This window comes from Carcharhinus amblyrhynchos, chromosome 4, assembly GCF_965287045.1.
Source record: "Carcharhinus amblyrhynchos chromosome 4, sCarAmb.v2.hapA, whole genome shotgun sequence".
NCBI lineage: Eukaryota > Metazoa > Chordata > Chondrichthyes > Carcharhiniformes > Carcharhinidae > Carcharhinus > Carcharhinus amblyrhynchos.
The window spans coordinates 133948049-133964726 of NC_137327.1; the positions used below are offsets into that span (position 1 = coordinate 133948049).

A 16678-nucleotide genomic window follows, 5' to 3' on the forward strand; every position below is an offset into this window, starting at 1 on the left:
ATGTGGTCACATTACCCTTCATGTCATGTCGCTACTCTTGGTTACCCTCTAATAGGAGAAACTGGACACTGAGATCAATGCCTATGGTCTGGTTACGGCATAAAAACATGCCAGTCCCGATCAGTCTTCAGCCAGGTGCTTGAGTAACCTCATCTCGTGATGACCCAAATGCTCTGACAGTATGACACAAAATCAAGACTATCAGGTTACAGGAGCTGAGCAGGCAGGTGGGGCTGACTGGATTACTCTGTGGTTAGCCCGGCACAGACTCAATGAGCCAAATGACCTTCTCTTGTACAATAAATGGCTCTATGAATGTATCTAAAATGTTGCACCTTTGATCACGTCAAATTATGAAACCACTTCAGAAAAGACTTTGGTGTTATTCCTTGTGATTAATTTTCCAAAAAACGACTCGATTTGAGAAACACTAAAATGTAAAAGCCACTTTTTGTGTGCAACCAACATTGAAAAGGTTAATGTCCCATGGCTTACTTTGCTTTCCCAATCCTAGTGCAGTCCTGTAGATTTGGTTAAGCCCTGATATAAAAATGTGTGTAGCGTAGTTCATATAATCCAAGACGTTATAGGCTCAAATGAGTCGAACCTTTGAACCATTTGAAATTGTAATCTGTCAGTAAAGAAATGATTGAAGGTTGGGTGGGAAAAGCAGCAAACTTCCTTGAAGAGAATTAGGAAAAACAATAATAGTTTGCTTATTGAGTCCAAATTGATGGTTCAAAATTACTAATGGCCAGTAGGAGTTTGGGAGGGGCCATTCCTAAAAGGATAGTTCCTGATGGGTAATCCAATATAGCCTCAGCTCAAGTTAGTGACAGATGAGGCCTCCCATGGGCAGACAGCTGTTACGTCTGTCAGTAACACAGTCAGTATGTGGAGGTGGTCACGTTTCAATGCTGACAAGAGTTGGCAGTAGTTGAATAGGATATCATGAGCCTATTAACCCGTTCTTCGTTGACCATGTGCCAGTTCATTACCATTAGCAATCAACTGCAGCAGTTTTGAAATGCGTTGACCTCCTGATCGGCAGGTGTTAAATTTGCTCACCTATTGGTTCATAGAGTCGTAACGGTTTACAGCATGGAAACAGGCCCTTTGGCCCAACTTGTCCACGCCACCCTTTTTTTAAACCTGAAAGCTAATCCCAGTTGCCGCACTTGGCCCATATCCCTGTGTACCCATCTTAACCATGTAACTGTCTAAATGCTTTTTAAAAGACAAAATTGTACCCGCCTCTACTACTACCTGTGGTAGCTTGTTCCAGACACTCACCACCCTCTATGTGAAACAAATTGCCCTTCTGGACCTTTTTGTATCTCTTCAGGTGTGCCAGAGCTGCATTTGGGTTGCTCATGCTACTAAACATTTACTTAATCAAACTTATTTATTAGACAGTGACCACCACAGAACCTACTGAAGATTGATTCTAACAAAACTTACCCAAGTCTTCTGCCATTCTGCATGTGAGAATTCTGTCAGTGTTTTTTTTAAGGTCCACTGCCTTTAGCTGCTGTTAGCAAAGATAAAGTGTCTTGTCTTTGAGCCCAATGGCACCCTGGTCTGTGCCAAGTTATCTTTCCTTATCTGGGACGACCAAAGAAGCTCCGGTATTAGTCGCGGTTTCATTAGGAAAGGGGATGGTTTTGATTTACATATAGGAGGTGCTGGTGTACATGTGCCAGATGAGCATAAGATAAAGGCTGAGCTGTGTCAGGCAACAACCTTGCACTCGTTGTCAAGGTTCACCCTATGACTTTTTACTAATACAATTCTTTCTATTTATCCAGTAATGCTGGGTAGTAAAATAGGTCAGAACACTTCGCAATAAGGTCAAAGAAGAGATGAAAAGGATGATTGAATCAGAAGTACAGTTGAGGGAAGGTTATTAAGAGGCTTCTGAAGGAAACAAGAACATGGGTTGTTCTGGAGGTTTAAGCAAATCTTTGATTCCACCAATGTTTTTCTGTGTAGCATCTTGTTCCATAGAGTGATGAATCTCTGTAAAAAGAAGTACCTCCTGAGATCTAACCTAGTTCTATGTTTGCGTAATTTATACTCAAGTGTCCTGGTCCTCCCTAACCTACCTAACTCAAATAACCCATCCTTGTGGACAAAATCTAATCATTTCACTATTTCAAGACCTCAATCAAATCTCCATAAAGTCTATGCTTTTCTGGAATTTAAAAAAAGCTCTTAGTTTATTGTGATAAGCAAGGACCTTACCCGTATAGATCTAGTGGCCCTCTGCAGAATCTTTTCCAAAGCCTCTAAGTTGTTTGCCTTGTGAGCTGGACATGTTATTCTAACTGGAAGCTTTAAGTAAATTTGGCATCATATCCTCTGTATTTAGTCATTCTGATAAATCCTAATTGATACGTATATGCACAACAAATTCCCTCCACTCCTGTACATGAAATCTTTATTCCTGTAAGGTATATATTTCCTTTCCCTATTCTTACTTTCCAAAAATGTATCACTATCTGCTGTCTACCAGCCTGACTTGCTAACTGACCTGTGGCCTACTGCACAATCTTCATTATTTGATGTTTTCAACAATGTTTGATGTTGTTCCATTGATTCCTAAATCCTAATCATTTAGTTTCATCAAGATATGTTCACATACAAACGTTAATTTGTTTGTTTAATCTGTAGTCTTATTGGCAGTGTTGGTGTCAATTGGCTAGTAATCCCCTGTCCAGAACCAATTAAATCACTTAAATGGCCAATTGAGGATATCTTCTTGCCATCATTGGCATTTCACCAGCAGGAGGTTGTCTCTTCGACCACATTGGGAGACTGCCCGATAAATTCTGGGTCCCAGTCAGACACTTCATGCCAATGGCCATGGCCACGAAACCCCTTCCAGCCCATATCTACACCCCCACCCAACCCTTGCCTCAGCCTTCCTTACTGGCCCCGGTACCCCAAGACCTCATTTACCGAGTTGGAAAGGTAACTTGCTCCCATCTCATCCTCTCTGCTAGGTACAGTCCCAGCAGGGTCACCAATCCCAGTGGCCCTGCTAAACTGCCAGCTCTCCATTTGTCCACAGCTCTTGAAGACAGGCCTTCATCCTTTGAAGGGACAACTAATTAGTTGCCGGATGGTCAAGCAATGCAACCAGGGATCCCACATTGGCCGAGGGGAGTTGCCCCAACATTTGGGCCCACTGTCCCAACAAAAGCCTGGTCTATGTGCCTGTGTTTTAACGCTATGAATTTATGAAAGAAAATGTAAATACGCAGTTTTCTCTATTGAATAATTTAAATGTAGGGCAATATTGATGTTGAAAAGAAGTGGGTGCCAAGCCTTGGTTATGCATTGGAATCCAATGCAGGGATTCAAATTGTGTTTCTTATATATACCACTGAAAAATTCTGACCTTATCGCAGCTGGGATTCTCTGGTGCTGTTGCAATGAATGGAGGTTGGTTGGAATGCCAAATTCTCCAATCTCACTTGCAGCAGCAGGTCAGGCACAGACAAGATCGGGGAATCGCACCCTGTATGTTAAATCCTCTCTGTAGCATCTGTTCCTTTAAGTGTCACACTTACATCCTGTAGCATTTTCCCCGCTCTCTTTTTGATAATACCAGTGTAATTCCAAAACAGCATATTCTCCAACTTTGCATCAGCAATGCCACAAAAAACCTCTTGCAATTAGAGCACATCTGTCACACTGCAGGTGCCATGTGTCAAAGTGTGACACTTTTCTCTTAAAAAGAATGAGAAGGAAACAATCAGGTGTTTCAAAATCGGATTTCCTGACCTCGAATATTGGAAATTTCCAAGTGGTTCCAATTCATCTTTCAAATGAGAGGTTAAACTGAGGTCCCGTCTGCTCTGTTAGATCCCATGACACTATTTTAAGAACATAAGAAATAGGAGCAGGAGTAGGCCATCTAGCCCTTCGAGCCTGCCCCGCCATTCAATAAGATCATGGCGGATCTGTCGTGGCTCAGTTCCACATTCCCACCCTCTCCCCATAACCCTTAATCTCCTCTCTTATCAAAAACCCATCAACCCGCGTCTTAAAAATATTTAGCGAGGTAGCCTCCACCACTTTGAAGACCATAAGACAAAGGAGCAGAATTAGGCCTCTCGGCCCATCAATCTGCTCTGCCATTCAATCATGACTGATGTTTTTCTCATCCCCATTCTCCTGCCTTTTCCCCATAACCCCTGATCCCCTTATTAATCAAGAGTATATCTATCCCTGTCTTAAAGACACTCAGTGACTTGGCTTCCACAACCTTCAGCACCAAAGAGTTCCACAGATTCACACTCTCTGGCTGAAGAAATTCCTCCTCATCTCTGTTTTAAAGGATTGCCCTTTTAGCCTGATGTTGTGCCCTCTGGTTCTAGTTTCTCCGACTAGTGGAAACATCCTCTCCACGTCCACTCTTTCCAGGCCTAATAGCATCCTGTAAGTTTCAAAAGGACCCCCCTCATCCTTCTAGACTCCAACGAGTATAGATCCAGAGTCCTCAACCATTCCTCATATGACCATGCAAGTTCTCACTGTTGTTCTGGCCAGAACTTAAAGACATCATAAAGTCATTATTGTATTACTATTTGAATTTCCTATGTGGAGATTGATTGCAGCATCTCCCTACATTACCACAGTGACCGTGTTTCAGTCCTGACATCATGAAAGATGCTGTATAAATTCAAACCTTTCCTTTATTGGCCCCAGCAGTTAACAGACACCTGAAGTTATTTACTTACACTTGGTGATTCAGGCAATTTCCTCACAGAAAGGAAAAGAAATATTTGCACTTATATAGTGCTTTTCATGACTCTGGATATCTCAGAGCTTTACATCAACAAAGTACTTTGAAGTGTTGTAATATTGCAAATGTAGCAGCCAGTTTGCCCACAGCCAAGTTCCCACAAACAGCAGTGTGATAATGACCAGATAATCTTTTTTTTTGTGTGTGAAGTTCATTGAGGGATAAATATTGGCACAGGGTTAAATCCCCTGCTTTTCATTGACATGGTACCGTGGGATCATTTGCGTTTAGCCAGACAGGAAAATGGATCCCTGGAGTGGGACTTGAATCCAAAACCTTGTGATCCAGAGGCAAAAAGTCTACCAACTGAGCCACACCAGGAAGACACATATGGAATCGTTTAGGTTAGAGGATCATTAGATTGGTTCCACTGGTCGGCGCAACATCGAGGGCCGAAGGGCCTGTACTGCGCTGTAATGTTCTATGTTCTAACTCGGTTAGTAATGCTACAAACATCACAATTGTCTACCTATGAATAATGCTATGGAAAAAAGAATAGGCACATTTCACAATCCCATTGCAGTTGGGGCAAGGCAGGGAAATGATTCAAGCCATATAAAAACCTATTGACGTTAATAGGACCAGAAGATTCTGCCAGTGGGGAGGGCTGTAAAATTCCATCCATTAATGTAAAGAATAATGACTGATAACTAAGATTGAGTTACATCCTGGAATCTGTTTGAAGAATTTGGATGGTTTCAACACTTGATTTATTATTGGCACATGTATTAGTATACAGTGAAAAGTATTTTTTCTTGCATGCTATACAAAGCATACTGTTCAAAGAGAAGGAAAGGAGAGCGTACAGAATGTAATGTTACTGTCATAGCTAGGGTATAGAGAAAGATCAATTTAATGCGTATTAGGTCCATTCAAAAGTCTGATGGCAGCAATGGTCAGTTGGTACGTGTCCTCAGACTTTTGCATCTTTTTCCCAGTGGAAGAAGTTGGAAGAGAGTATGTCTGGGGTGCGTGGTGTCCTTAATTATGCTGCCTGCTTTTCCAAGGCAGCAGGAAGTGTAGATGGAGTCAATGGGTGGGAGGCTGGTTCGAGTGATAAACAGGGCTTCGTTCATAACACTTCGTAGTTTCTTGCGGTCTTGGGCAGAGCAGGAGCCATACCAAGTTGTGATGCAATCAGAAAGGATGCTTTCTATGGTGCACCTGTAAAAATTGGTGAGAATTGAAGTGGTCATGCCAAATTTTTTTAGTCTTTTGAGAAAATAGAAGCATTGGTGGGCTTTCTTAACTATAGTGTTGGCGTGGAGGGACCAGAACATGTTGTTGGTGATCTGGACACCTATAAACTTGAAGCTCTCGACCAATTCTACCCCATTGATGCAGATAGGGACATGACCTCCACAATGCTTCCTGAAGCCGATGACTATCTCCTTTGTTTTGTTGACATTGAGGAATAGATTATTGTCTTTGCATCTGACGATGCATTCCTGAGAATGACATACTGGCTAATATCTAATCAAGGGCTTTGGGTGGTTTCATGAACGGTAGTTTGATATTTTTGTGGAGGCTGCTGATGAACAGGATATACTTCAGAGAGCTTGTCGGGAAGAGGAGTACTGAAGTTTGAATTATCTGATTTGTTAGAGCTGCTTGCACTTCCTGAAGTCCAGCCGCTTCTTTGTGCCCTGACCTGCACCTGGGATTTCTGGGTTGAAATTGGCTGTATGCTTTCGGTAAACCTATGCAAATGAATGGAGATTTCAGATGAATTGGTGTTGGCCCTGGCACAATGGGCATGAGATGGCCAGTTATGACTGAACACCTGCCAACTCTGTGGTCTACAAGTGGCACCAGTCAGTACTGCATGTTCTACCAGAGTAACTTCAGAATAAGGGGGAAGAAACAAAATTAATCCCAAAATTCTGCTGCTGGATAACATCTTCGTTAGAAGTGCATTTATGTAGATGTGTCCTTTAAAATGAAAATGAATGTTGTGCTGCAGTGTGTAATGTTGACCAGTCTTTCAAGCATGGGGAATATTTGGATACGAGCCAGGATAGACTGCATGGACATTGCAGAACAGAACATAACTGTCAAGGAAAGTTAAGGGGCCTTCTGAACTGAAGGAGTGACAAAATTTGCCTTTGGTGCATACAGGCTTGACCAGCTGCTCCTAAAGACCAGGCACAGAGAGACATTTCTAGTAACCTGTGCTCTGAATTTAAATCGGGCTTTGAACAAGGTGGGGCAATGTGTAGGGTTTCATGGTCACTTTCTCATGCAAACTTAGGACATTGTGGATCCAGCAAAATCCAATAGATGTGTAAACGTTTCAGATCATGCCCCTGAACTGTGGCAATCTCATCCCCTTGCACTTTAGACTAGACATTACCTTTGTGCACGTGTTTCTTTAATCTTCTTGGCATCTGCATTAACCAATAGGTGGGACAAGGTTTTATCTAGCATGCTGAGCTGCTTTTATTTCACATTAAGTTAAAGAAAGAGCAACAGTTAATCATGTAATTCAATCAGCAAATTCACAAAATGAAATAAGAACAAAGAACAGTACAGCACAGGAAACAGGCCCTTCGGCCCTCCAAGCCTGTGCCACGCATTGGTCCAACTAGACCATTCGTTTGTATCCCTCCATTCCTAGGCTGCTCGTGTCTATCCAGGTAATTCTTAAACGATGCCAGCGTGTCTGCCTCCACCACCCTACTTGGCAGCGCATTCCAGGAGGCCACCACCCTCTGCGTAAAAAAACGTCCCTCTGACATCTGAGTTATACCTCGCCCCTCTCACCTTGAGCCTGTGACCCCTCGTGATCGTCACCTCCAACCTGGGGAAAAAGCTTCCCACTGTTCACCCTATCTATACCCTTCATAATTTTGTACACCTCTATTAGGTCTCCCCTCATTTTCCATCTTTCCAGGGAGAACAACCCCAGTATACCCAATCTCTCCTCATAGTTAAGACCCTCATACCAGGCACCTTTTCTGCACTTTCTCTAAAGCCTCCACGTCCTTCTGGTAGTGCAAAATAAATATGCCATCCTACCCCACTTGACTTGAAGCTAATTCTCTAACTTGTACCTCTTCTGTATTCCATCCTTCTTTGGTACTTTGCTAACCAACTGCCTCACAATATTTTCATGCAGGAAATTGATACATGGTTCCTGACCTTACCTCTGTCTGTATTTGGCCAGAATAATTGCTAATCAAGCCTGCCACTGCATCCACCTTTATTGTGGAACTAATTCTGTGTATAGCTCAGCAGGTGTTAGCTCCGGCACAGCAAGTTGCACTTGTGCCTCCTGGGTCAGACAGCTGTGCGATCAAGTCCCCACTGTAGAGGCTTTTGCACAAAATCTAGGCTGCTGCTCAAGTTATGGACTGAGGGAAGGCCATGGTGTTGGAAGAGCAGTCTTTTCAATGAATGCCTCAGCTGCACTCGGGTAGATGTAAAATATCCCAAGAAGAGCACACTAGTTCTCCCTGGGGTCTTGTTAATATTTATTCCTCAACCAGGATCACTTTAAGGGAGCAAATTATCAGATCAACTAGGGGATTTTCAAAGTAACTTCATTGCAGTGTTAATGTAAGCCTACGCATGATACTAATAAATAAACTTCTAAACTTTAAATTTATGGAACCTTGCTGTGTACAAGTTAGTTGCCATGTCTCCTAAATTATAACACTGAGTCTATTTCAGGAATACCATATTGCCTGCAAAGTGCTTTGGCACATTCAAAAGTTATGAAAGGTGCTGTATAGATGCAAATTCTTTCTTTAATAGGCGACAACATTCCATTTGCCTGTCTTCGCCCACAGTATGCATATCTATTAGGAGCCCTCGGGATGAGATAACAGTTCCCCTATTGTTTTCGATAGTCTTCGTGGTGCTGTTCATGTCTGACTTTAGTACACATCTGGAAAGTGGCTGTTGGCCTTGTTTTTAAACAATGGAAGTACACTTTGTTTGTCTAAAGCCAATATTTTAAAGTACTTTTTTCTTTACATAGCATTTGAATGGAACAATGATTTTTAAAAAAATCAAATCCTGAAATGAGACAGTTGAGTTTCAAGCTTGAGAGAGAGGGTCCCATTCACTGCAGCTCGATGAAGGGGCGGTAGGGGAAGGAATATCCAGAGTACTTCCTGATCATAGAATCCCTACAGTGCAGAAGAAGACCATTCAGCCCATCAAGTCTGCAGCGACTCTCCAAAAGAGCATCTTATCCAGGCCAATCCTCCATGCCCTATACCCCTAACCCCATGCCTTTCCCATTGCTAATCCATCTGATCTATACAACTTTGGAAACTAAGGGGCATTTTCCCATGTCCATTCCACGTAACCTGCACAATTTTAGAATGTGATAGGAAACCGGTGTACCCAGGGGAAACCCCAGAGATACGGGGAGAGCGTGCCAACTTCACACAGACAGTGACCCAAGGCTGGAATTGAACCCAGGTCCCTGGCACTGTGATGCCGCAAAGGTAATCACTGTGTCACTGTGCTGCCTCAAAACACTCCTCCCTATTGCTCCTTAGAAAAAGGTATGTACAAATTTGAAGAGAGGAGCCTTGACATCAATGTATTTTTTCTCTTCTTCATGGGAAAGAAAGGGCTAATTTTTTTTCTCTGTGACAGAAGTTTAAGCATTTAAGTAAAAGTCCTTAGTACAGGAAACCAAGAAACATTTCCTATCAAACTGTAAAGGACAAAAGAAAGCTGTCAGCTGCAGTCTTAAAACTTGGTTTCAGGCCAAGGGGATGAATTGTTTAATGCTGACATGCAGTAAATTTCACCATCCAAAGTTGGTCTTTGCGGAATACCTTTCCATCTGTTGTTTGGAATGAACCGGCCAGGTGCACTGATGGGACAAGGCCACTGTGATATTGTGGTGTCAGTATGGACTTTCCAACTCGTTGCTTTCGATTGGAGACTCATAGGAGAAGTCTTGCAGCAAAACTTTCAGCGAAACTTTAGATTTACTCTCTGCATAAGTTTCTGTGGTTATTTAGTAAGGGATGTCAGTGCAGGGGAAATGGAACATTTTGTCATTTCAGGCACGTATAATGCCAGCATCAAGCAACCTGTGACAGTTATAACACCCCTCAGATATAGCATAGAACCTCAGAACAGAAACTCCAATCAAACCTCCGCCACTGAGTGTGCCAATATGTCAAAGCATTGTTCGTTTCCTGTTGAAGTCTGTTAGTTGGGACTGCTAGGATGAAGGTCTCCATTGTCTACTGACTGAAGGGGTCCTATGTGAACTTGGGTGCAAAAGTGAGCCTGAGCCTACAGCACAAAACTACCCATGAAATGGCACAAAAGTAGCAGTCTCAGTCTGGTTTCAGTGTTGGTTTATGTTGTAAGTGGGGGGAAAAAAAAGTCAACAGTGCTGCAGTGAAGTATCAGTTTTTGCAAATGGAATCTTGGCACATATTTTGGGTCAGAGATTTCACATGACTGCTTTATGCTGACTGTGTGGCAAAACTGGCAAGGAGTATTTCACTCTCCAGCACAGACACCTGCCACCTTGATCAGAATAGGAAAATCCTGCAGCGTAAACATTCCCCAGCGTCAGTGACAGGTAGCGCTCGGACTGCTTGAGCCTCCAGTGCATCACTGTACCGCATACTGAACCTAAACTGAAAAAGTATATCTCATTAAACGATTTCCTTTTGTGTATGTGTGTTTGTGTACACGTGTACATATAGGGGCAGATAACATGATGGCACCTGACCAATGGGCTGACACTGGATAGCAGCAGAACGCCCATGCTACCTTACCATGGGGGGAAAAAAGGGGTTAGAAATGGGACTGCATTTTTTTTGAATGCTGTCTAGGACCCAATATGTTGGGCAAGCAGCAGGTGCACGTTTGACTGGAAGCATGATGTCTACCATATTGGTAAGGACAAAAGGGAGGCATCTTTTACCCATACATGAAACAGGTGTCTGGCTTGAGCTGAATCTGCAATCCCACTTGAGGCTAGTGTGTGAAATGGAAATGTAAGTTGGCATGGCATTGAAACATGCTGTTGAAGGCAAACTCTACATCTAACTGTGCTCGCGCTCATTCTAAAGTACATGTCGCTGATGTTGGGTTCCTGAAATCAGAAAGTGTTCCATTGCTCAATAGTGATTTGCATGGGAATATGGCTAGGATTTTTGCGTAGGGAGGCAGAGTTAACACTTGCAATCTATTTTTGGTATGTGTGTGTGGAGGGAAGATTGTGAGAATGGTATGGCTACTGGAGGTACTGTCAAACCAGTTCAAATGTGACAACTGTTAATGTGCTGAATGGCCTTCAATCATTATAAGGCAAACACAGGGACCTCAAGAGTTGAAAGTGGTGTATTGGCCTGACTAACAAACTATCGAATATCTTGTAGCACTTGAGTGCAGACCTACACTGATAGCATGAACCCAAAGATGTAATCAGTTATTTTTAGAGAGTTCTTCTGGTGGTCAGCTCCTTGAAACCTCCAGTTGTGTATACGTTTTTGATAAGTGTAAAGATATCAGTCTGCTGTGAAAGATATTGTTATTTATTGAGGCTGCTGCAATGTACACTTTTCCGATGGGCACGACAGTAGTGCCAGCAAACACTGAAAAACTATGCCGCATTCCTTTAAAATGTTGCTGTGATATTTTCCGATGTGAGTAATAACTGACTGCTGACCATTAATAACTATTCTGCTGTAGTCAGCATTTATTCTCACTTTCTTTACTTCCATTTCGTGTTTTTTGTCTTGGTCTGCCTCTTCTCTTGTAATGCTGTTTTTCTGTTTAAACCTCTGTCTTCTCCATTTCTCCCTCTATCGTTCTTCTATCTCCGGCTCTGTATATCACTCCTGTTTCTAATGTTGTCTACCCCTCTTTTTTTTTTTAACTGTTTCGCTTGATCTTTTCTTCCTCTTTTTGTTTTTCTCTCGATATTTATTTCTCTCCCACTACTTGCTTTCTCTCTTTGCTTGTTTTATTTTCCCTGTTCTCTGCCTCTGATTTTGGTTCTCCCTTGCCCACTATATTTTCCTTTGTGCATTTCATTATCTACCTTCCGTGCCACTCTGTCCAGCTACACAGTAGTGTAATGTGATAGATGAAGTTCATAATACACTGATAGATTATCACTTCAATGCTGTGTTGACACGACCTAGATACGAGCAGCACTACTGTTCCACATTTCACTCCACAGACACATGTTTGCAGATCTCCACAGTACGAGCTGGACGTGCTTTCTGCAACCTGGGTTATTTGAAACCCCCTCAACAGTCTTGTGTTTACTGTAAAGCTTTTCAGTGCCAGAATTTTAAACAGCTTTGCTTGCTGCATGATTGTTGGACTGATTGATCTGTTTGTAGGCACTGCCTCATAATTAGGTACAGGCAAGGACCACCCAGCAGTACATCATTCTCATCGTTATTAATATCTGAACCTAGTGATTGCTGGCTGGTTATTTTGTCATGTAAGGTGCGATAAATGAACCTGATCTTGTCATCATTCATTGCCCTTATGCACAACTCACACTTATAATATAGTGCCTTAAATGTAACAAGACGTATTAAGTTATTTCATGGCAGTGTAATCGATCAAGACACGTAAGGAGATATTAGGACAGTGAGCAAAAGTTGAGTTGTAGAGGTGGGTTTTAAGCAGTGTATTCTTTTTAATTCTTGGTCCTTCCCTTGGTTATTTGCTTACTTTATTAATTTTATGTCCTTTGAAGAGTATAGGTTAAAATGCTGGCAGTAGTTCACTCCTTCCAACAGCTCCTTCTGTAAATATTTCTCCATGCAAGTGAATGATGCAAGATTCATGTACTAGCAGCGAGTCTCCAGTGTTTCCAGTGATGTGGATACCTCGCAACTTCTTCTGCTGAAAATTTTGGCAACCATTGTCCTTCTGTTGCACAATTTCCACACTTTTTCAATTTAGCATTTAGAATTGTAGTTAGTGCTGTATTGACCTTTCCTCTCGTTTCTTCTAAACCTGAAAGCTGCCTCACAGCTCCAAGGACCCTGCTTTGCATCACTGTGGAGTTTGCACATTCTGCCTATGTCTGTGTGTGTTCCGGTTTCCTCCCACAGTCCGAAAGATGTGCTGGTTAGATGCATTGGCTGTGTTAAATTCTCCCTCAATGTACCCGGACAGGCACCGGAGTGTGGTTCACAGTAACTTCATTGCAGTGTTAATGTAAGCCTACTTGTTACCCTACCTTCCATCTGCACGCTGCCAAAAGGAGGGTCAGGATTTTCCAGCCCTGTTCTGGTGGCACCCACCGTGGGAGATTGGGTGGCCCAGCCCAAAGTCCATTGACTCTCAGCAGGACTGGACAATCCCAGCTGCAGGCGGGGCTGGAGGAGTCCACACTCTGCCTGGTGCCTTGCCTTTGGTGGCCTCGCACCTTTGGACCATGAAACCCCCACCTTCTTTCCACCCTAAATGCTAAGGATTTTAAAACCATACTTGGCATTGTCTAATTGTTATTTTCTGATTTACCTCCTCTTCTTTCTTCTTTTAAGCTGTGCCAGTATTGTGTGCAATGGACCTTGACTAAGTTTCTAAATATACTTCAAAAAGAAATCAACTGAAGCTTGCCTGTTTGTGAAAAGAGGTTGAAAGGTAACTGAATGATGCATCAGTCTGGCGTTTAGTAACATTTTTTCCTCCTGTTTCTCTTCCAGGAACGGGCCAGCAGGGTCCCTCGACCATGCAGTAATGGGCAAAATCCATTGATACCCGAGCATGAGGTAATGTTCAAATTAAATCTACAATTAGATTTGGAAAATGACCCAGTTTAGTAAAAAAAACAAAAAAAGGGCTAATTTCAGAAATGCATGTTACTGGTGGACAGGAGAGTGTCCTTGAGAAATCCAGATGGAGCACACTCTTTTCTAGCATGTCAGACTTCCCATTGATAGCGTGTGATCAAAACATTGGCTCGTGTACCTTTTCATTCGTTCCAGTTGCCTCTGTTTCTTTCTGAAAGCACAGCCTAATACTGAGAGATAGTTCTACAGGTAACTTCTGCCCACCAACATCTTGTCCACTGGCTATTGCACATGTGAGCCGAGATAATGTGCAAAGGATGCTCAATCATAGAGACATCATTGCCAACCCAATTCTATCATCGTGGAGTCCAATAGGTCACCAGATAAAAATCAAGAATTAGAATCCTACCTGATTAATTTTTCAACTCCCAAGCCCAGTTGCGGTTCCAATGACCCATATTGCTGCCCCAGCCTGGAAATAACCTGGGGCTTGCATGGCTTAGTTTGCTCTTGAGTTTTGAGAAGATATTTCAAGAGCAATCATTAGAAGGGTTTTAATTTCTTTTGCCCACAATCTATGATTGCCAGCTTTTGGTTGATTTTCTTTTCATTGGTATTTGTGAATATTAGACAAGAGAGTGAATGTTTGGTCTTCCTCCTAAACATCTCTCTATCTTTGCTGCTGTGCAACTAGATGTTAGGCATATATTACAGAAACATGAGTAACCCTTCCCGCAAAGTTCCTCCCATTTCTGGGGAAGCGAGTGCTTTTCTACGATGCCTTTCATCAAAAGCAAAACTTGGCCTATACTAACTTAGTGGGACATATAACATTCGAATTTGGAGCAGAAGTAGGCCATTTGGCCTCTTGACCCTGCTCTACCATTTCTTAAGATCATGACTGATCTGATTTCCTATCGTACCATTTCACTTCCTTGTTGGTAAAGACCCTGCCTCCATTGGAAGAGAATTCCACAGATTTACAATCACCTGAGGGAGAAACTTATCCTTCTCTAATTTAAATGGGAGACCCCTTATACTGACTACCCTGATTCTAGTTTCTCCCTTTAAGATAAACATTCTTAATGTTTCAATAAGATCAATTCTCATGTTTCTCAACTATAGACCCAACCTGTCTAACTTTCCCTCATAAGATAGCCCCTTCATCCCCGGATCAGTCAAGTCAACCTTTTCTGAACTTTATACAGTTGTCCTGATGTGGTCTCATCAACATCATATATGTTATCAAAACTTCACTATTTTTATATTCCATTGCCCCTGCAATAAACAATGTTCCATTTACCTTCCTAATTGCCTGTTGTACCTGCATCTGACTTTTTATGATTCACATACCGGACATCCAGACTTATCTGTACTTCAAGAGTTCTGCAATCTCTCCTCATTTAAACGATATGCTGCTTTTCTCTTCCTCCTGCCCAAGTTTATAAGATCATATACTCCATCTGTCTAATGTTCGCCCACTTCCTCCCTTTACAGACTCCATTTCTCCTACTATACACTTTGTCCCTTCATCCAGGTCATTGATATAGATTGTAAATAGTGGAGGTCCCAGTACTGATCCTTATGGCACTCCACTTGTCACATCTTACCAACCTAAAAATGACTCTTTAATGTCTGCTCTCTGTTTCCTGTTAGCTAACTAATCTTCTATCAATAGTAACATGTTAGTACCTTCACCACGAGCTCTTATTTTGTGCCATAACTTTTGATGAGACACCTTCCCAAATGACTTTTGCAAATCTGAGTGCACCATATCTACAGATTCCACTTATTCACATTTATTGTTCCTTCCTCAAAGAATTCTAATAAATTAGTCAAACATGATTTTTCTTTCATAAAATCATGTTAACTCTGCTTGATTACTTTAAGATTGTCTGTAGTTTCCTGCTTCCTGTCTCCTTCCTTTCTTGAATAGAGGAGTTACATTTGCTAATTTTCAATCCAATGGGATCTTTCCAAAATCTAGGGAAATTTGGAAAATTAAAACGTTGCTTCTGTTATCTCCACAGCTACTTCTTTTAAGAATCATTGAATCCCTACAGTGCAGAAGGAGGGCATCCAGCCCATCGAGTCTGCACTAGCTCACTGAAAGAATATCTTAGCCAGGTCTATCCTTCTAACCCCATGTATTTACCATGTCTAATACACCTACCCTACACATCTTTGGACACTAAGGGACAATTCAGCACGGCCAGTCTGCCTAACAGACTTATGAGGCAGCAGTCCTAACCACTGTGCTGCCTAAGATAACTTTAGGATGAAGTCCATCAGGTTCTGAGGACTTGTCAGTCTTTAGTTCTAATAATTTTCTCAGTGTCCTTTCCCTGATGATTATAATTGTTTTGCGTTCCTCCCCTTTTACATCTCGATTCTCAGTTATTTCTGGAATGTTATTTGCCTGTTACAGTGAAAGTAGGCACAAAATTTCTGTTTGATGTGCCTGCCATTTCCTTATTTTCCAATATTAATTCCCTAGCCCATTCTGTAGATGACCAATGCACACTTCAGTTACTCTTTACCTTTTTAAAAACCTGTAGAAAACTTTACTATCTTTTCATAATTCTAGCTAGCTTTTTCTCATATTTTAACTTGTCCCTCAGTTTTTTAGTTATCCTTTACTGTTTTTTATATTGTCTGATCTCTGACTTGCCACTAGCCTTCACAGAATTGCATGCAATTTCTTTCAGTTGTGTTTGTTTTTAATGGTAGGTCAACAAGATGGGTGCCGAGAATGAGCGGACCCACCTGCTGTTTATGAAAGCACTGGGCAGCAGGAGCTGCCTGGATGGAATTGTGCAGCTCATGGGATGCCACCCTCAGTACCTGGAGTCATTCCTGAAAACCCAACACTACCTGCTACATATGGACGGACCCCTCCCCTTCCACTACCGACACTACATCGCCATCATGGTAATGCCATTGTGCCTTTTCCTGCCAAGCTTTAGAAAATAACATGGTTTGGGTGTGGCATTAATACACAGTGTGTAGCAGCTCCTTTGCCAAGTTGCATATTTTGACCTCTCTTGTACAGAAGAGAAGAATGTTTAGAGGAGGTACCACTACTGGAGTGTATCGCCCTAAACCTTCTTGGCTCTCC

At 42.1% G+C, this 16678-nt stretch overlaps 1 protein-coding gene across 3 annotated transcripts in view; it reads left to right on the plus strand.

Moving 5' to 3' along the window:
• LOC145342375 (sestrin-3-like) overlaps positions 1–16678 on the plus strand; it is a 60032-nt gene that overhangs the window by 22919 nt on the left and 20435 nt on the right. For all 3 annotated transcript variants that reach the window (XR_013886543.1, XM_080187907.1, XM_080187908.1), the window contains exons 2-3: positions 13474–13539; positions 16291–16491. Coding sequence is in view for 2 of the 3 variants with exons in the window: in XM_080187907.1 (XP_080044033.1) it covers positions 13474–13539; positions 16291–16491 (267 nt within the window). In the remaining variant the exon portion in view is untranslated. The remainder of the gene's footprint in view (positions 1–13473; positions 13540–16290; positions 16492–16678) is intronic.